Source organism: Dermacentor variabilis, chromosome 6 (assembly GCF_050947875.1).
Source record: "Dermacentor variabilis isolate Ectoservices chromosome 6, ASM5094787v1, whole genome shotgun sequence".
Lineage (NCBI taxonomy): Eukaryota > Metazoa > Arthropoda > Arachnida > Ixodida > Ixodidae > Dermacentor > Dermacentor variabilis.
In genome coordinates, this window is record NC_134573.1 from 1,161,937 (window position 1) to 1,183,799 (window position 21,863).

General features: G+C 45.5%; 1 protein-coding gene across 1 annotated transcript in view; it reads left to right on the forward strand.

Moving 5' to 3' along the window:
• LOC142584535 (uncharacterized) overlaps positions 1-21,863 on the forward strand; it is a 714,262-nt gene that overhangs the window by 358,491 nt on the left and 333,908 nt on the right. Inside the window, exon 17 of the mRNA XM_075694643.1 lies at positions 11,940-12,128. Coding sequence (XP_075550758.1) covers positions 11,940-12,128 — 189 coding nt within the window. The remainder of the gene's footprint in view (positions 1-11,939; positions 12,129-21,863) is intronic.

Genomic DNA, 21,863 nt, shown 5'->3' on the forward strand with positions numbered 1-21,863 from the left:
CGATCTTTATCTTGACTTTGCTGTCCGTGATAGAATGTGAAGTCTCCACTCTTGTTCGTGGTCGAGTCCCTGGACGCTTGCGATACGGCTCAAGACAACATGCACTAACATTTCTGTGAGTGATTCTTTCCGTACTCTGTGACTACCTTGTTGTAGGTGCCACCTTGTTATTTGTGAATCGTGATGGCACTGGCTGGCACCAGTGGGAATTGGGTCCCCATGAGCATGATGTCAGACACGGCTTTTGCTTTGAGGTGGCAGCCAGAGTTCAGAAGTTCGATGGGCATACACGATGGCATGATGTCTGGTTCGTGGAGTCGAAAGTGTCCTCCCTTGGCATGTGCGACGAGTCCAACAGCTCGCGGAACCTCTAGCCATGTTGTAACAATGTTGTTTCTAATGCTCCGTTGCATGTAGCGAAGCTTGCCGACCAACCCGTTCACCAGTTCACCGGGAACATCTATATTATGCACCATCATGTATGGGTGGCCCAAGCACAACGTCAACTGCTATAGCAGTACTCCTATGTCTGCTTTGCTGATTCCGTTGACCTTTGCTTGCACAGTGAGAAACTCTTGCTGCGTTCTGAAGCCAGTGATGCCGTCTTGTGCAGCGCGTGCCTGTGCAGTTCTATTGCAGACGGAAGTGGCTCTCACGTTCTAGGCATCTACATCGGTATTTGCATGGTGCGGTACGTTACCGTCGGGACACTGTTCGACCACTTGTTCCTCTGTAACGAATCAGCCCTCGATGACCTTTACCTCTTCGGGATCGAGTTGCGCCCTGTCTCTAATCTTCTTGAGCAGCGACGAGAAGACCTTGTCAGACTGCCTGACGCCTTCAGAGAGGGAGTAGTATTCCAAGTTGTGCCATGGCATGGGACACGTCCTACCAATGCCTCGCGTCATCAAGGACCGCTCATATATCTCGGAGGCTCGCACCAGCGACAGCCAAAGGAGGTCGCCGAAGAAGATTATGTTAAATCTTCGGAACATTTTGTTCAGCTTGGTGAAGATGAGTTCAAGTCGTTGATTGGTGAGTGGGAGTGTGGCGGCCAACATCAGGCTCACCTCGTCGATGATCACGCAGCAGACATCTGTGAAGGCTGTACGGAAGCTGCTGAGGCCTTCGTTGCTGAGCCCACATTTCTGCTGCTTCGTTGACATGGTGAGTTTGAACACTGCATGCATTGTGACTCCTCCCAGTGCAACAGCCGCCTCCCTCGCCATGTGCATGGTGATGTTAGCTTGGTTGCTGTCGGTGAATCGGTTGTAGAGGTCCATCACAAACTGCAGCCCGAACGTCAAGCTGCATCCTGAAGCTCCTCTGAAGAAGGTCTGCAGGGGCTTGGAGTCTGGTGTCAACAATCTATGCACCATCTCTTGCAGCTGCATGAACTGCTCTTTGTTCGTGAGCTGCATCCGCTTAAAGAAGACGTCCATCTCTAGCATGTTGTCGCATGTCTGAACACCAGTGCACCTTTACAAGACGAATTTATACTGACACATGAACTTGTTTATCTTTTATGGGTGAGCGCTTTTCGCCATATAACAAATGTTACCGCTCAGCGCAGGACGCACCTACATGTATCGGAAGTTTCTGGAATGTTATCGATGCTTCTATCCGCTGTCTTTTGTCGCTGAACCTTGTGTAATTTGATTACATGTATGCGTGACGCGAATGGTGTAGAACTTCCTGGTAGACATGCAAGCACCAGCGATTACATTGGAACGTTCGATGGCTCATGTATAAAAGCTGATGTGCTTGACCAGCTGATCAGATTTCGACGATTGCCAACTGTGTTTGTCGCTGTCGCCATCCTTTGAGCGCAGCCTGTTTTTGAGGGCACAAGTTCTCCCAATAAAAGTTAGTTTCGTCTTTCACAGTATCGCTACTGTGTTCTTTACGGTCACTACCATGTGACATCTGGTGGAGGTGGTTTGCATTCATTTACCGGATGCCCCCGCAAAGCCGTGATTCAATCCCAAACGCGGCAGACAACACCAACGTCGCCAAGTGCCAGCGAGGTAGGCTGTAAGGACTGCCCCCGGAGCACCGAATTTTGCCTGAGACGACTAGGAAGATCGTCGCCAAGTCAACCCCAATGACAGCCCCAGAGTCTCCCATCGTGCTGCAGCAGCACAGGGAGCCTCCGACGTTCCGCGGTTCAACATTCGAGAATCCCAAAAGCTAGCGTGAGACGTATGAGAGGGTGGCTACATTTAACAGCGGGAACAGCGACGACAAACTGTGACATGTCTTTTTCACACTGGAAGACACTGCCAGGACGTGGTTCGAGAACCAAGAAGCCACCTTAACGACGTGGGGCCTGTTCCGAAGCGCCCTTTTGCAGACAATCGCAAGTGTCGTATGCCGAGAACAAGCCCAAGCTCTACTAGAAACCCAAGTGCAGCTGCCCAATGAGGCCATTGCGATCTTCATGGAGGAGATGCGCAGTCTATTCTGCCAAGCCGACCTGGAAATGTCTGAGGAGAAAGAAGTCCGCCCTCTCATGCGTGGTGTGAAGGAGGAACTTTTCACTGGAATGATACGAAGCCCACCGAAGACCGTCAATGAGTTTCTTCGTGAGGCCACCAGCATCGAGAAGACACTTCAAATGCGGAACCGACATTTCAACCACCACACAAAGTCAGTCACTGGCCACCAACGATCTGCGCGAGACTGTCAGAGCGGTCGTACGGGAAGAGCTGCAGAAGTTGTACCCAAGGATGCAGCCTCAAGTGGCCTCAATCGCCAAAATCGTCAAAGAAGAGACTCAACTATCGCTTCGAGTTCCTGACGTACAACCACAACCACCGCAGCCCCAGCCAGAAGTGATGACCTACGCGGCCGTCAAGGTCTTCTTCTGCGACAGCACTAGGACCCTTTAATGGTGCAATGCCGTCGTCCACCACCGCCACCACCAGCACTCCCACCCGTCACCCTGCGCAGCTATGCGAGAAACACGGAGATTTGGTGTGACCTTGACCACTGACCATTTTGCTACCACTGCAGGGAAGCCGGCCATGTGTAACGCCAATGCCCATACCACGACTTGGGACTGCGAGGGTTCGCCGTCAACGCACTGCGCCCTTGGGAAGGTGAATTTCCTCATGACATCACCAACTATCTCGCCGCTAGTCAGTGAAGCTCTCGACGACCGTCCCAAACACCATCACCAGAGCGCTACCTGCCACCGCAGCGCCGTCCATACACTGGCCCAGCCTGGGGCCGCTCTGCGAGCCCATATCCGGAAAACTAAAAGCAGCAACCGATGGAGGTGTGGTTGCTGTTCTCCCAACTGACGAAGATTTTCCGCTGCCGCCAAAGACGCCGAAGAGTCCATCCCGACGACATAACAACCACACGCTGCCGTCCCGACGAAGTCTGGAAGCAAAGAATATGCCGATGAAAAATGACCTGACGACACCTAGTACCAGCCACAGGTAAATGCGACGCAGCCGGAATCCGACGCCAAGGCCTAAGATAAAGAACCACCGACCTCAATGTGCTTCTCGACTGCCTCGCAGTCACCACCTTAGTGGACACAGGAGCTGATTACTCCATCATGAGTGGACCCATTGCCACCCAGTTGAAGAAAGTTAAGACTGCATGGGAAGGCCCTCAAATTCGCACCACTGCAGGACACCTCATGACGACTGAAATCTACCCGGCGAGAATTACCGTTCATGACTGGACTTACCCTGCATTATTCTTCAACAGTGTTCAAGAGACGTCATTCTCGGCATGGACTTCCTGAACCAACACGGTGCAATCATCGACCTGAAGTCGAAGTCGATAACGCTGTTGGAAGATCAAGCGATACTGCCAGAAAGCTCTCATAGTCACCACGCCTCGAGTGTGCTCGAAGATCAAGTGAGCATCCCGCTGCGCTCTGGCATTATTATTTCCGTCAGCACCAAAACAACAGCTGACGTAGAAGGCGTCATCGAGGGCGAGCAGTGTCTACTGCTCGACTGTCAAATAAGCATCACAAGAGGGATCGTTCGACTCCACGGAGGGAAAGCGGAAGTGATGCTAACCAACTCCAGCGAGGAGTTCAAGCATGTAAACAAGGGCACAACAATCGCGTACATCGAGGAAATTGTGGAAACCAGCAATGTGTTTGTCCTCTCGGATTCTGCCGCATCTACCCTGAGGACCATAGTTCTTGAACCAGACTTCGACTTTAATCCAAGTCTCCCCATGAGCAAGCAGCAACAGTTCAGAACTCTTCTCGCCCAATAGAAAGACTGCTTTCCAACGTCATGGAGAATTCAATGAACACCAGTTGCAAAACATCGCAAATAACCGAAGAGTGCGCTCAACCACTCCGCCAGAGCCCTTACCGAGTTTCGCCGCGAGAACATGAAGCTATTAGGGAACAAGTCGACGAAATATTGTGCAACAACATCATCCAGCCATCGAAAAGCTCGTGGCCAACTCCTGTAGTTTTGGTAAAGAAAAAGGACAGAACCCTGCATTTCTGTGTCGATGATCGTCGACTGAACAGGATCACGAGGAAGGACGTCTACCCCCTCCCACGGATAGACGACGCATTGGATCGGGTCTTCAATGCTAAATACATCTCGTCAATGGACCTCAACTCTGGCTACTGGCAAATAGAAGTTGACGAGAGAGATAGCGAAAAGACAGCCTTTATCACGCTAGATGAATTTGGACTTGAATTTGGAATTTGGATGTCATTTGGACTGTGCTCGGTGCCTGCAACATTCCATCGCGATATGCACACGGTTTTAGCAGGATTGAAGTGGCAGATCTGCCTTGTTTACTTGGATGACGTCGCTGTTGTCTTCGCCGGAAATTTCAACGGTCACCTTAGGCGGCTTGCAACAGTATTAGAGGCCATCAAGTCATCAGTGCTCACTCTGTAGTCAGAAAAGTGCCACGTCGCTTACGATGAGCTTCTGTTTCTAGGCTATATCATCAGCAAATCTGGAGTCTGCCCTGACCCGCAAAGACAGCTGCCATCGCAAAGTTCCTGCAGCCCATTGATAAGAAGGCAGTGCATAGATTCCCTGGCATGTGTGCCTGCTACAGGTGCTTTGTCAAAGACTTTTCTCGCACCGCTGAGCTGCTGACACATCTAACCAAATGTGATGTTGAGTTCAGGTGGGAAATACCGTAGGCCAATGCATTTAAAGTATTCAAAAGACGCATGCAGTCGCCGCCAGTACTTGTGCACTTTGACGAGGACAGATACTGAAATCCACACTGACGCAATAGCCTAGGCCTCGGTGCCGTCCTAGTCCAGAGGAAAGAGTGACTTGAATGGGCGATAGCTTATGCTACCCGTTCGCTGTCAAAAGTGGAAGGCAACTATTCTACGACTGAAAAAGAATGCCTCGCCATAATTTTGGCTACAGCAAAATTTCGCCCCTACCTATATGGCAGGCCATTAAGCGTCGTCAGGGACTATCACGTGAAGAACTTCTCACCAGTCCGTGCCAGCTACCGTCTTGTTTCGTCAGTGCTGCATCCTGAAGTACTGCACGCCCTATATGATGATCCGACCGCTGCACATCTCGGATTCTCTCGGACGCTATCGAGGACACAGGAAAGGCATTACTGGCCGCTCCTGTCCGCTGACGTCGCCTGTTACGTCAAGACATGCCGAGGCTGTCAGCGACGAAAGACAGCACCGGCAAGGCCAGAGGGATTACTACAGTCGATCAAGCCTCCTTGCCGGCCTTCCAAGCAGATCGGGATGGATTTGCTGGGACCGTTTCTGACGTCAACATCCGGAAATAAGTGGATTGTCGTGGCAACGGACTACCTCACCCTCCTCGCTGAAACTTAAGCTCTGTCGACAGGTAGCACAGCCGAAGTGGCGAAATTTTTCATTGAGAACATCCTGCAGCGTACCTGGCAACTCTTCCGAATTTTCCGTAAGATGTACTGATTTCTGGCACTCTTACGATTTTACAAATCTTGCTTGAAATTTTACGAAAAACACTTAATTTGCGAAAAAAAAAGGTAAAATGTAGTAAAACTACACCCTGGTACCTTGCGCTGCCACGAGAGCGCAATACGTATGCGTAGTATCATCATCAACAGCTGCAAGGTTGTAGTGACAGACAAGCCACAGGAGGACAACTGCCTACCACCCGCAGACGAATGGTCTCACGGGAGCGCCTGCACAAGACCCTCGCCGACATGCTAGCAATGTACGTCGATGTCGAGCACAAGACGAGGGACACGGTCCTGCTGTACGTAACCTTTGCTTACAACACGGTGGTGCAAGAAACAAAACAAATCATGCCGTTGAAACTGGTTTATGGTAGGAATCCGATGACCTCTCTCGATGCCATGTTGCCGCACGTCTCCGACGAAGAGAATCTTGACGTTGCCACTTATCTCCAGCATGCCGAAGAAGCCCGACAGCTCGCCCGCCTGCGGATCAAGAACGAGCAGAGGACCGACAACCTACAACCTTCAGTGACGCTACGGTTAGTACCAGCCCGGCAACCATGTTTGGGTTTGGACCCCTGTACGCCAAGGAGGACTTAGCAAGAAGCTTTTACACTGCTATTTCGACCCTACAAGATCATCCGACGTATTGGCGCACTCTTCTATGAGGTCGTGCCAGGCAGCATTTCGCTATCACAGCGACGCCACTCACAACCTGAAGTAGTCCATGTTGTGCAACTTCTTCTGGTTCTGGTTTGTGAGACGTCAGTGACGATGCGCTTGTAAGCTTTGTGAGAAACTCTCGCGCACAAATGCAATGCAGTGACTTTTTTTCAAACCCGTGGAAAAACCATGTAACACGAACCACATTTCCAGGCTGAGGTTTTTTTTGTTCAAAACAGGGTTTTGCCGAATCACCCCGAGGGGAGGAGGGGAGCAGCGGGGTTTGCAAAGCCTCTCCCAGGCGCACACCCTGTAGAAGCCGGGCGCCTGGCCGGGGTACGCCTGTGCCCAATTTTACCGGTGGGTATCCGGCGGTGGGTTTTGAACAAACCACCTCCCGAAGCCGAGTCGGATGCCTTAATCGCTAGACTACGACTGCGGTTAGGTTAGCCGACCTACCAGCGCTAATGAATTTGGGGAGTTTGCATAGTTGAACTTTGGATTTTTATTCGACTGTGTTACATTGGACTTTGTTTCTTTATTTCTTTTTTACTTTTGTTTAATAAGTGTCCTTTTGTGTTTCCCTTTTCTGTTATGTATGTAGCGTTGGGATGATGCCTTTTGAGAGGGGGTCATTGATAAGTGAAGTTGTTTATCTTTTACGGGTGAGCGCTTTTCACCTTCTCTCAAATGTTATCGCTCTGCGCAGGACGCGCCTGCGTGTATCAGAAGTTTCCGGAATATCATCGATGTTTCTATCCACTATCGGTTGTCGCCGTACCTTGTGTAATCTGATTGCATGTATGCACGAAACGAATGGTGTAGAACTTTCTGGAAGACGTGAGCACCAGCAGTTACTCTGGAACGTTCGATGGCTCATGTATAAAACCTGACGCGCTTGATCCGCTGATCAGATTTCGCCGATTACCGACTGTGTTTGCCACACCTTCTTTATCACTTGCTACCAGTATGCTTTTTTATGGATTTTCCTACACTTGAAATGTACATTGATCGCTTGGTTCTTCTCTAAGCTATTCGGAAGCATGGTGACAGTTTTGTCAGCATTCAATGCAACATTCACTACTGGCCGTTTGATTGCCAATTGATCTTTGGGGGGATATAGCAACCCACAGATCTGCATTAATTGGACGCGGGGTGCCACTAGCCTTTCAGAAATTTCGTTGAGGTTTGTCAAGTGCGATGGCCGCTCCGTGTAGGTGTAGCCATTGGACTTTGAGAAGTTTGGAATCTTCCCCTGCTTCATGCTCGCCAAGCATGTCCGACACAACACGAAACTCAAGACATCCTCGTTGGGAAACTCTTTTTTCGAGAAGTTTGTGGCATCGTTCCAGTGCGGGTGTGACGTCTGTTTTAAACCACAGTCTCGCAAATGTTGCATACACTTCGCAACGGTTTGTAAACAAATGTTTTGATGAATTACTTCATTGCCATGGTGTACTTGGTGTTGCTGACTTCACACAGCTCCTGCTGCTGCTGTCTCCACTGCTCCGCTTCTCGCATCATCTGGCTTCTCAGTTGCTGTACCTCTGTGTTCGCTGCTTGTGTGCTCATCAGGGACTTGGGGGCGCACGTGGCCTCGCTGCAGCCTTTGCAGCTTGCCATGCTCCCTCCGCAGCCGCTCGCTCTGCCGTTCGCATTGTCGGGGACTGATGTGGTTAATTTTGTTTCACTGTGGCAGCTCTTTTCACTGTGTTGCAATAATCTCATACTTCGTCGGCAGTGAACTGGCGCCTCTGGCCACACTTTATTGTCTCACTTGAGGATGTTGATGCGAGTGATTCAGCTCCAGAGGATGAAGACTTCGTAGCACCGACTGTGTTGCCACTAGTGAATCGCCCGCCAAGCAGAGCTCAACCATGTGACGCAATGCAGTGACGGTGCAGTGGCTATAGCGCTCAGCTATGAAGTGGTAACAATGGCGATGGGGCAGAGGATTGAACCCTCACTTTTCTTTTTATTTAGATGAGCGCGGTGCAATTTGTGTGCAGTTTTTCTGTCATGGCTTTCTGGTGATGACGGCGGGGTGGTGCAATGAGCAAGTAATGCTCTCGCATTAAAAAAGTGCACCGGGCGACTTCAAAAGCCCACTGGCAAGATTGTTGTTCCAGTATAGAACAACTCCACACATTATGACAGGCTGAGCCTCGTGGGAATTTGCCATTTGGCAGGAAAATTGAAATGCCTATGAATGTGTTAAGGACAAGTCTACCAACAACTCTCTAAATGAAACAGCTAAAGCAAAAAATGTATGCTGACTGAGGTTGTCCCGCTGCACCATTGCAACCTGGAACACTGGTATTTACAAGAACCTACAGGCCTGGAGTACCTTGGGTACCAACTTCTGTTACTGTGCCTCGAAGTGCGTTATCTACTAGTGTTGCCCTGGAAGAGGGAACAATATGGCACAGACGTATGGCGATCGTCTGTGACTGAGACTTGAAAGACCATCTCGCGCCCATGCAGAGCATTCCCCAGGCACTACTATCTATAAAACAACCTGCGCAGCATGAACTGGAGCCAGAGGCCATTCTTCAAGAACTTGCACTGCTGTTTGTGGAACAGGTCTCAGTTGGAAGTAATGACACACACGCTTCTGCAGACTTGACAGAGCTGCTCAGACAGCACTCATCACTGTGAGAAAAAGCTTGAGAGCTGGGAAACGTCATCGTTATTCTCGCTGAAGGGAAGGATCTGAGGGGGTAGGAGTTGATGATGATCATTTATTGTCATCCTCTTTGAAATGGGGTGGTGACGAATAGTCACTTAGCCTGCGTTATTTAATCAAGTGTAACCAGTTACTAGTGCCACCCAGGTGCTTCTTGGGTGTGCAACTTTAGTGTATGGAATAAATTCAGTTCGTTGCAGGCTGCTATATGTGCTGGTTGCTTGTTGCAGCCGACTGCATGCTGCTGTCGTGGCGGCGCCGTAGTTGCTGTCGCTTCTAAGTTACACACTCATAGCCCAGAAGAAAAGGGTTTAACCGAGGGGCCTGATTTTTATTAGTCATGTCACAAGAAGCCAACAAACACTGACACCAATAAACCCACACATGCTACCTGAAGGCAAGGCATTTGATGCCTTCAGGTACCATGCGTGGGCTTATTGACCGGTTGCCTTCACCCAAAAAAGATCACGTTCTCGTGACGCCTGTGGCAGAAAGGACGTTCTACATCCGCCACCGAGGTCTGTGGGTGGTGGCACTGGCTAACACTTCAAGGATTGTACTAGAAAACATGAATACCCAAGAAAGTGGATAAATGAATAAATGAATGAATAAATGAATGAATAAATGAATGAATAAATAAATAAATAAATAAATAAATAAATAAAAATAAATAAAAGTGGACGGGGAAATGGCGCCGCAGTAACTCAATTGGTAGAGCATCGCACGCGAAATGCAAAGGTTGTGGGATCATTCTCCACCTGTGGCAAGTTGTTTCTTCATCCACTTTGATGTCCCTTAACTTATTGTTTCTTTATTTTCATTCATTAAGCACAAGTAATTTCCCCTTTGTTGTCCTTGCTGTCAGTGTTTGTTGGCTTCTTGTAATATGACACCCATAGCCCGTGACAGTGACATTATGTCTTGCTGAATATCAATGAACTTCTCTGTTCAAGAGTGGACCTGTGTTTTATGACAATCTTTTATTGCGCAGAGGGTTTTTCTTTTCAGTTTTCCTCTAAAATAGAGAAGGGCTTTTCTTTTTTTTTTAGGTTTGGTTATAGTAAGGCCAATCTGGGGGTGCGAGAGATGAAAGTGCACACTGCTGTATCATTTGACACGCGTGTCACGTGCTTAGCCGTCATTGGTGCGACATTAGCACCAACAATAACAGCAGGTACCTTTTCATTGTCAGGTTTGGTGTTATGCTTGACGAAGCTGTGCTGATAGGCCTAATGGCCTAGGCAGTGTGGCCATGACGAAAATTCACTGCTGGCAAATGCGGTAACTTGCCAAAAGCCTTCGCGGAATGCTTGCTGCATAAAGGTCATGTGGATTTCTCATAAGCTATTAATCCTTACATTGTGTGTATGAGTTAAATTGACTGCTGTTGAAGCAGTGTCAAGTTCGTCGCCCCATACATAGCACAATCTGTGTGCCTTCCGGTGGCTAATCGCCTAATCCTTGCACATGCTTTTGCACTTTTCAATATATGCACTGCTCTTCTGTTGCTGTTTCCTCTATTCGTGTCATGTTATCGTTTCGATCGGTCCTGTAACCTGCCGCATTGGCTTAGCAGCTATGGTGTTGCGCTGCTAAGCATAAGGTTGCAAGATCAAATCCCAGTCGTAGTGGCCACATTTCAATGGGGCAGAATGCAAAAATGCCCATGTCTCGTACATCATGGGCACGTTAAAAATCCCCTGGTGTTCAAAATTAATCCGCAGTCCCCCACTATGGCATGCCTCATAATCAAATCATGGTTTTGGCACATAAAATCCCAAGTTCAATTTGATTGGTCCTGTAGACCTGGATGAACCTTGTACTGACCGAGGCGGCCCCAGCCGAAGCAATGAAGTTCTATGAAAGTAGGTGTTTGGGCGCTGTGTATGCGGTCCCTGCATTGGGCCAATGTTGTTGTGTGCTCTGTGCTCCTTGTGTGCCGAGAACAACAGTGAGGCACAGGCTTGCAGGTCGTCGAGCACACAAGAAGGTCCATGACGCAGGCGGCTGTGGCACTGTGCAGGTCTCAACATGAATATACCAAATATTTGAATTATTCAATAGTGTATGTTCGAGTCGTAAATCCAATCATTGGAACGCTCACTATTCAATTCGGTTATATTAGAGTATTTGCTCACCCCTACTTTCTACAGAAGAGTGTTAGAATAAACAATATTTGGCAGCAGTACGCTGATTGATGGTTCCACATGAAGCTTGTTCTTTTTGTATGTGTGTGTATGATGACTCCTCAACTCTGCATTGTGAATTATAAACCACGTGACAAGCGGAGAGGGAGATGTGCAAAAGCCTGCATTTGTGCAGTGTAGAATGAAATAGATTGTGTTTGTTCTTCTTGGAGTGCAGAATATGACCTGCCTTCTTTGAAGGGGAGCCATGCTTGATGGCATGTCCTTGCCCTTGACTCCAGCGAGACACTATACTGAGCTGAAGACACTCTGCTACAGTAATAAATGTCACCTTGCTCCCTAGTTGCTGTTGTCCTTATGTCATAGGGTGTGCGCGAAGCACAAAGAGGCTTTTTTCATCTTGCATCATGTGACTGATGCACATAAAGATGCATGCGTGGAGCACTCAATATGTACTGTGAGAAATAAAAATGGAGAGAAGCGAGGTTATGCAGTCCCCTTTGTGGTTGCAGAGCTGCCTGCGGGACTGCATGGAGAAGCTGGTGCACCAGCAGCAGTGCTGGGATGCTGCTTTGCTTTGCCTGCTAGAGGCCCTGCTGTCGTATGTGGAGGGGGGGCCAGCCCCGGCCTGTGTGTGGCTGCTGGGTGCCTTGCCACAGGAGCTCGATGACCGCCTGCTCACCACCCTTCGAGCAGCTCTGGTGAGTATGGTGGACCTCTCGATGCCTGGAGGAACGCACTACAGTAAAAGATCATTAATTTAACTCTCGTTAATTCAGAAAATCGGATAATTTGCTCTTGCCCTCTGGCCCAGGCAGGCATATTGTCACGTAGTAGTGACGGTGAAGAAGGCAGAAAAACTGTGATTAACGAAACTAGCGTTTTATTGGGTGAACTTGTACCCTCAAAAGCAGGCTACACTTAAAGAACAAAGATAGCAGTGAACACACTTGGCGATCGGCGAAAATATGATCAGCGGGTCAAGCTTGTCGGCTTTTATACATCAGTCATCGAATGTTCCAGAGTAATTGCTGGGACCCACGTGTCTTCCACAAAGTTCCACACTGTTCTCGTCGCGCATACGTGCAATCAGATTACACAAGGTTCGGTGACAGCGGATGGAAGCATTGATAACATTCCTGGAAACTTTGGATACATGCTTGGTGCATCCTGCGCTGTGCGATAACATTTGTTAGGCGGTAAAATGTGGTTGCACGCTAAAGATAAACAAGTACACGTGTCAATATGCATTATTTAATGGCTTAAAATTTTTATTAGTTTAGATGTATTTGGCCACACGTGGTTATTCGTACAAGGTAGATCAACGCAGCTAGTTGGGCGTGTTGGTTGAGCATTGCAGGAATATAAATGCACGTAAGAGATAAAGTTGAGAGTAGTTGGCAGTTAGGTAGATGCAGCTTTGGTGGCCGCAGACCGATGAATAAGGACACATGGTTACTACGAATCCATTTTATTGTAAAGCAATCATTTGCAGCTTATAATCCATGGTTGGCTGGTGCATACGCAGAGCATGCCCATGTGGCACGTACTCCTCCCTTAGACAGGGGGTCATGGCACAGGTAGAGTGCCGAAGACGCACTGCTAAGTGGCAAACCTTAAGCCGAAACCCTTTGTGAGTGATTTTGTGTGTGGCAGTAACAAGTGGTGGCTTAGAGCAACGAAATGGGCTCTCACGCGTACCAATTGCTCATTCTTGTTGCTCGATCGCTTGGTTCTGAAAATCTAGAATTCATTGCTCGTTGCCCAGAAGTGCGATGAATGACATGCCAATAGCAAGAAGCCAGAACAGGATGTGCATCAGTCAAGTACTACCGCGGTTGTCGCTTGGACGACCAAATGACCGAATTTTGATACGTGCAAGGATAAAAACCTACTGCAAAACCTTCAGGAATATCTTGTGCTACTCTGTACAGCTAAACCTATCTACTTAAATTATTAGAGCTTGCTTTGCACCAGTTTTGGTGCATATTTGCTTGCCTCATACTGGCAACACCATGGAGACATCACTTAAAGCTGTTGCTCATGTGGGGTTAGTGAGAAGTGCATTAGTGAGAAGCACGCCTCGGATGAAGAAGTAGGTCTTGTGACATGGCTGCATGTGAAGGAATTCGCGACGTGTTTGCCGTTGTGCACTCTAATCGGTCATGAAATTTCGAGAATCGCAGTCCAGGCAGCACACCGTCATTGGACCAACCAAAGTCCAACAATAAAACATGTAAGGAAGAATTGGCCCTACCTCAGAAGTACTACCATGAGACTGTATTGGGCCAACGTTGGCATTCTGTGAATTCATGGTCTGATGTTTGCTGCACCGAGGGGTCATAATCACTGACAACAGTTTTCTTAACCATTGCCGGTTGTCACATATTGGCATGCAGCCAGCTACAATGGCATATTCATTAGGGCTAGTCTTTTCATTGGTTGTGCCATTTATTGTTGGCCTTTTCGCTGGCTGGGTCATAATTTCCGGCCTTTTCATTGGCTGTGCCATTTATTACGTCCTAGTGTCTTCATGTATGCATAAATATGCTTGCTGCCAATACTTCTGCCTCTAGCCAACAAACAACGATTTTCAGTAAAGAAAAGAAAATACTGGCAGTAAATGTTTTATTCCACATATGTGTATGTATACACATATTATAATGGGATTTATTTATACGTGTTGTAAGGCCATGAAAACAGTCCAAACTCAAGAATGTCAGCTATTCTGTTATGCCTGCTGGGCTGGTACAACCATACCGCTTGTTTTGTCTTCAGCGTCCACCGAATAATGTTTGTTTCTCATCACAATATATTCCTCCTTCGAAAGGAATCAATGGAATTTTTTTTTTTCAGTTATACAGTTGGGCGCAAATGACAGCTGCATAGAAATGATACTAATGTCACGAAACCACACTTCAAGGGTATGAAGCTCGAATAAGGCAAAAATCAGAAAAACAAAGGATATGTCTTCTTGTTAGCAGTAATTTGAATTTTCTATTTATTGACCCCCAGTGGCGTTCTCCAAATTCTCACTTGGCAGCCACATATTGCCCACTTCCTATCAACAAAAATTACAAACTCTTTCACTAGTGTTCAAAAGTAAATCACAAATGACCTCATTGGTCAAAGGCACAATTGACCAGATTCAGTTCCTTTGTGACCTTGTCAACTTTCTTGTTAACAAAGTTGTAGAACACACTGTCATAGGTGTAATGGCATTCTGTTGGGCAGTGATAAGTATTCATCAATAGTATATGGCATGATCAGCCACTTACAGCTTCTGCATAGTTGATCCTGCTATTTATTTGATCACAGTAAACAAACATGCCAGACGGAGGATGTACTTTCTGAAACTTAACGTACTGTTTAAAAGTTGTTAGTGCGAGTACTAAACAGTCCCTTATTACACCACCAGCAATACTATATATCCATGTTTCAAACATGCAAATAAGCCACTCACTTAAAATAAACAAACACTTAATTAAAAAAAAAAGAACTTAAAAGAAAAAGCCACACTGTGGCGGCTGTTCTGTGTCAATATCAAAGATAAACACCTCACGACAAGAACGGAATGCCCGTCAAGAAACGCCAGTCGGGGTGGTGAGTTTCTGGCTGCCTCAGTCAGGGGACCTTTGAGTCCCTGGGGACACCTCTGAATCAAACTTTTGGTGCCATGCATCTATGCTTGCTGGGGCACCTGTAACAAATTTACAATTATATTTATTTATTTATTTTATTCAGTGATACTGCAATCCCGGTATCGGGATTATAGCAGGGTGGGAAAAAGAATTAAGCAGTTTCACAAAAATCGCAAAATATTAACAAAAGAAATAAGGGTGCAGGTGGAAGCTCCGTAGCCAGCATCAGGAATACATTTGAACAAGATATCAAACCGTAAAAAATAAAACACACAACAGAACAGTAAAGTGATGAAATGCAGTAAACACAGACTAGGTAACATGTTGTGCGAATAACTTCAGTAACGGTTGCAACACTTAATTATTAGTGAGGTTATTCCAATCGGAACTAGTTCGTGGAAGAAATGAGTATTTAAAACAGTTATTACAGATGTGAAAAGGAGTTAAAGTTAGCTGATGTTGTCGGGTTGCATACCCAGACGAAAAATGAACTAAATGGGTGCGTTCAGCTCTGTAGCGTCCTTTAATTAATTGGTACATGAATTTAAGTCTTGCAGAACGATTTCGCTCATTTATTGTCGGCAGACCAGCTTTGATTAAAAGATGTGTTATCGATGTACATCGGTAATTATTATATATGTATCGAGCAGCTCTCCTTTGAACCCTCTCTACTTTGTTTATCTTAGTCTTAGTGAATGGTTCCCAAATGATATCACCATAATCTAAGGTAGGCAAAACAATACATTTGTAAGCTAGGAGGCAGATAGATGGAGTGTATAACTGCAATGCCCGTCTTAAGACAAACAATTTACGAAAAGCGTTACATGTTATGAAATCAATATGTTGGTTCCAGCTGAGATTGTTAGTGACCCAGAGCCCTAGGTATTTATATTCTGTTACTTCTGCAAGTGTCACATCATTAATACTGTAATCAAACGGTAAGACGTTCGTTTTGAGAGTAATCCTCATCAATACAGTTTTTTCAGAATTAATGGACATTTGCCATGATTCACACCATGCAGAAACATTTTGCAATGCTCTATTTAGTAGTATTTGATCTGAGACACTTCTTGCTTCAGTGTGAATGGCACAATCATCAGCGTAAAGCCTAATTTTCACAGGAATGTTAGACACAATATAATTAATATATATTAAAAACAATAGAGGCCCGAGAACAGAGTCCTGAAGGACGCCAGAATGAACTGTAAGCTTGTCAGAACAATGATTGTTAAAACAATGAATTGTTCTCTGTTTAAAAGGTAGGTTGAAATCCACTTTACTAATTGTTTGTTATGAAGTATTGTGCCTAACTTATAAATTAACTTTTCGTGAGTGACCCTGTCAAAAGCTTTCGAGAAATCCATAAATACGGCGTCAATCTGTGTTCCATTGTGAATTGAAGAGGAAATATCATGTATAGTTTCTTCTAGCTGTGTACAAGTTGAGTAACCCCTCCTGAATCCATGCTGATATTTAGTAAAGAAATTGTTAGCTTCGACGAAGTTTGGTATGTGATTATGAATTATGTGCTCAAGTAGCTTACAAGCAATCGATGTTAGCGAAATCGGGGGGCAGTTTTTGATCAATCGCTTGTCTCCACTTTTGTGAAGCGGTTTCACTCTGGCAGTCCGCCAGTCTCTCGGGATTTGACTTTCACACAAGGACCTTGTAAATAAACAAACAAATATTTAGATGTCCATTGTGCATATCTTTTCAAAAATGGCATTAGGTATGTTGTCCGGTCCAGGTAATTTTTTTACCTCGAGGTTAAGCAGCATACTTAAGATACCATGCTCACTAATAACAAGATCCTCCAAAGGTGGCAGTGAGGCTTCGAATTTTGGAAAGATGTTATTGTCGTTAGTAAATACGGACTTAAAATGTTCATTGAAGACATTAGATAGTTCTTCTGCATCACTGACCAGAACACCTTTGATTTCAAACTGATCATGGGTCTTTGAGGTTGGGGAAACCGAATGCCAGAATTTCTCAGGAAACTCTGATATAAATTTGGGCAAAGATTTTTCAAAATAATGCTGTTTGTCAATGACCGTTTGCTTTTTGAGCTGAGAACTAAGGAAACTTATATTTTCTTCCAATTCCGGAGAAAGAATGTTTTCTTTTCTTTTCTGTTTCATGCGCTTCAGTTTTATTTTTAGCTGCAGTGTCGCCAGAGAAATCCATGGGTTTTTTGTTTTCTTTTTAACAATAACCGGCACGTGACATTCAATACATTCAGGTACCATGGTCTTAAACTGGTCCCAAAGTATTTGAACACTTGCAGTGTTATTACAAAATGCATAAAAATTAAAGGAAAGAACATCAATAATGGAAACATCGTCAGCACGGGAGAAGTTTATAAAATGTATTAGAGGGCAAATTTTATCAAGAGTCATGCCGTGAAGAGCCAGGAGAACAGCCTGGTGATCGGAGATACCAGGTATCACTACACACTTAGTTGCATCGAAGATTGTTCCAGAAACAAAGAACAGGTCTAAAATAGATTTTGAATTCCCTTGTATTTGGGTAGGGTGCTCTACAGTTGGCGTCAAGTCAAACGAGAAAGCTATATCAAGCGTTGCCTCACTTGATTCATCACTATGCGTTTTGAGTGCTGACGTTGACCAGTCAATATCCAGCAAATTTAAGTCGCCTGTTAAAATAATGCGATCATTTAGGTTAATAAAGGTTGTCATATAATCTTTAAGGTTATCCAAGACTATGGCAGGCGATCCAGGCAGCCTATACAGTGCTCCTACAATATACCGGACATCGTTATAGTATGCCTTACAGAAAATGCATTCGATATTAGGCACTTCAGGCATGCTCAATATATTTAAATATTCTTTAAAGAGTATGGCAAATCCTCTACCTTTACCACCACGGTCTTTCCGAAGTACACTGTAGGAAGCCGGCACAAATTCACTATCGTAGATGGTATCATTTAACCATGTCTCTGTTAAGACAGTTATGTCAGGATCTTCGCAAAGTAAAATTCCTTCCAAATCACTAATTTTGTTTAATATGCTTCTACAATTTACATTTAGTATTTTTAGTGATTTAGAATGGGCTTGTGCTGTCAGTTATTTTTATTGCTCAGCTTATAACGGGCACCTTTAACTTCATCCCAGCAGTACATTACATTGTCAACGGACAATTTATTGTGCACTAGTTTCACCTTGGCTCCATTAGCCTTTTCTTGCGCGGCACTCTTCCATGGGTGCTTTCGTATTTCTCGCGTTCTAGTGGAAAAGTCTTCAGAGATTGATATTTCAGAACCCTTTAGCTTGTGCGCGGATTTCAATGCTGACGCTTTTTCTCGGTAGTCTAAAAATTTGAGTATTATGGGGTGTTTCTCATCTTTAAATTTGCGACCGATTCTATGACACCTCTCAATGCCAGAGACAGTTAAACCTAATTTGGCCTGAAAGACCTCATTCACTACCTTACTTTTAAGCCCAGCTGCTGTCACTTCATCATCGTCAGTTAGCCCGTATATAACAATTGTTTCTGCGACTCCCATTTTCTAAGTCATCGACTTAAGAAATGAGAGCAGATAACTGTTTATAGGAGGGAACAGAAAAAACTGGTACATAAGAAGCCGATCAATGCGCTAGCGTTAAGAGGGAAAATAGAGGGATTCCGGATCAAGCTACAGAACAGGTATTCGGCTTTAACTCGGGAGAGGACCTTAGTGTTGAAGATATGAACGACAATCTTATGGGCATCATTAAGGAGTGTGCAATAGAAGTCGATGGTAACTCCATTAAACAGGATGCCAGTAAGCTATCGCAGGAGACGAAAGATCTGACAAAAAAAGGCCAATGTATGAAAGCCTCTAACCCTACAGCTAGAATAAAACTGGCAGAACTTTCCAAGTCAAACAAGCGTAAGACAGCTGACATAAGGAAGTATAATATGGATAGAATTGAACATGCTCTCGGGAACGGAGGAAGCCTAAAAGCAATGAAGAAACTAGGAATAGGCAAGAATCAGATGTATGCGTTAAGAGACCAAGCCGGCAATATCATTACTAATATGGATGAGATAGTTCAAGTGGATGAGGAGTTCTATAGAGATTTATACAGTACCAGTGGCACCCATGATGATAATGGAAGAGAGAATAGTCTAGAGGAATTTGAAATCCCACAAGTAACGCCGGAAGAAGTAAAGAAAGCCTTGGGAGCCATGCAAAGAGGGAAGGCAGCTGGGGAGGATCAGGTAACAGCAGATTTGTTGAAGGATGGTGGACAGATTGTTCTAGAAAAACTGGCCACCCTGTGTACGCAATGCCTCATGACTTCAAGCGTACCGGAATCTTGGAAGAATGTTAACATAATCTTAATCCATAAGAAAGGGGACGCCAAAGACTTGAAAAATTATAGACCGATCAGCTTACTGTCCGTTGCCTACAAAGTATTTACTAAGGTAATTGCAAATAGAATCAGGAACACCTTAGACTTTCGTTAACCAAAAGACCAGGCAGGATTCCTTAAAGGCTACTCAACAATAGACCATATTCACACTATCAATCAGGTGATAGAGAAATGTGCAGAATATGACCAACCCTTATATATCATCATCATCGTCAGCCTGGTCACGCCCACTGCAGGGCAAAGGCCTCTCCCATACTTCTCCAACTACTCCGGTCATGTACTATTTGTGGCCATGTCATCCCTGCAAACTTCTTAATCTCATCCGCCCACCTAACTTTCTGCTGCCCCCTGCTACGCTTCCCTTCCCTTGGAATCCAGTCCGTAACCCTTAATGACCATCGGTTATCTTCCCTCCTCATTACATGTCCTGCCCATGCCCATTTTTTTTTTCTTGATTTCAACTAAGATGTCATTAACTCGCGTTTGTTCCCTCACCCAATCTGCTCTTTTCTTATCCCTTAATGTTACACCTATCATTCTTCTTTCCATAGCTCGTTGTGTCGTCCTCAATTTGAGTAGAACCCTTTTCGTAAGCCTCCAGGTTTCTGCCCCGTAGGTGAGTACTGGTAAGACGCAGCTATTATATACTTTTCTGTTGAGGAATAGTGGCAACCTGCTCTTCATGATCTGAGAATGCCTGCCAAACGCACCCCAGCCCATTCTGATTCTTCTGGTTATTTCCGTCTCATGATCCGGATCCGCCGTCACTACCTGTCCTAAGTACATGCATTCCCTTACCACTTCCAGTGCCTCGCTGCCTATTGTAAATTGCTGTTCTCTTCCGAGATTGTTAAGCATTACTTTAGTTGTCTGCAGATTAATTTTTAGACCGACTCTTCTGCTTTGCCTCTCCGGGTCAGTGAGCATGCATTGCAATTGGTCCCCTGAGTTACTAAGCAAGGCAATATCATCAGCGAATCGCAAGTTACTAAGGTTCTCTCCATTAACTCTTATCCCCAATTCTTCCCAATCCAGGTCTCTGAATACTTCCTCTAAACACGCTGTGAATAGCATTGGAGAGCTCGTATCTCCCTGCCTGAGTCCTTTTTTTATTGGGATTTTGTTGCTTTTTTTTTGTGGAAGAATACGGTGGCTGTGGAGCCAGCATAGATATCTTTCGGTACTTTTACATACAGCTTGTCTACACCCTGATTCCGTAATGCCTCCATGACTGCTGAGGTTTCGACGGAATCAAATGGTTTCTCGTAATCAATGAAAGCTATATACAGTAAACACTCAGTTGTACGAACGTCGGTTTATCGAATATTTCAGAATAACGAACTTTTTTAAAATCCCCAGCAGTTTTCTTCACTTAAACGAATTTGGGAACAGTCAATATTTCAGTTTAACGAACTCCCTCACAGGACATAGGCTCATTTTTACGACCCACGTGCTGTGTTTCTCATCGGCTCCGTTCAGCCTTCCAGTTTTAAGTAACAACGGCAATTCGCGTGCCCACTTTCGAGATGAGTGAGACGAAACGGAAGCTGTTGTCTCTCTCGGACAAGCTGGAAATCCTTCAGCGCCTGGACAACGGTCAAAGACAAGTGAACGTTGCAAAGGACTATGCAATTGTGCCGTCGACGTTGTGAACGATTGAGAAACAAAAATCGAAGCTTTAAGAAGAAACTTCGATGAATTCCGCCAGTAAACAACTCTGCACGGGGTACTTCAAAGAAGTGGACGATGCCGTTGCGGTATGGCTTCGCGACCTACGATCTCAAAACATTCCAGTGTCCGGCCCGAGGATACAGGGCAAAGCGAAGAAATTTGCTCTTCTTCTGGACGTTCGCGGCTTCGAAGCAAGCAGTGGATGGCTTACACGATTTCGAGATAGGCATGTGATCGTGTAGCAAACGATTTGCGGCGAAAGCAAGGATGCTGACCAAAAGGTAGCGAGAACCTGGAGGGATGAGGTTGTAGCTGAGGTTGTAGGGTACATTGGAAAGTTGAGAGACTTTGTGTCTCAACAGCAAACTGTGCCAGAAGTGTACAAAAACATTGACTTTTTGGACAGTTTTGTTACTTCCTGTGCTTTAAAAGTACAAGTGCAGAAGAAGACTACAGATTTTTGTGCTAACTGAGAAAGGCAGCATTATAACTGTTATGAACCTTGTACTTCTTCATATGTACAAATTTAATTTCACACATTTCTAACACTATGGATGCCATGTCTTTTGATCCATGAATTGCACTTCAAACTTTCGACTCTGTATGCCATGTCTTATGTTGGTCTAGTGAATATTCAGTTTAGTGAACTTTCAGTTAAGTGAACTATGTCCTTCGGTCCCTTGAAGTTCAGTCAAGTGAGAGTTCGCTGTATAAGGGTTGGTTATATTCCACACATTTCTCTATCACC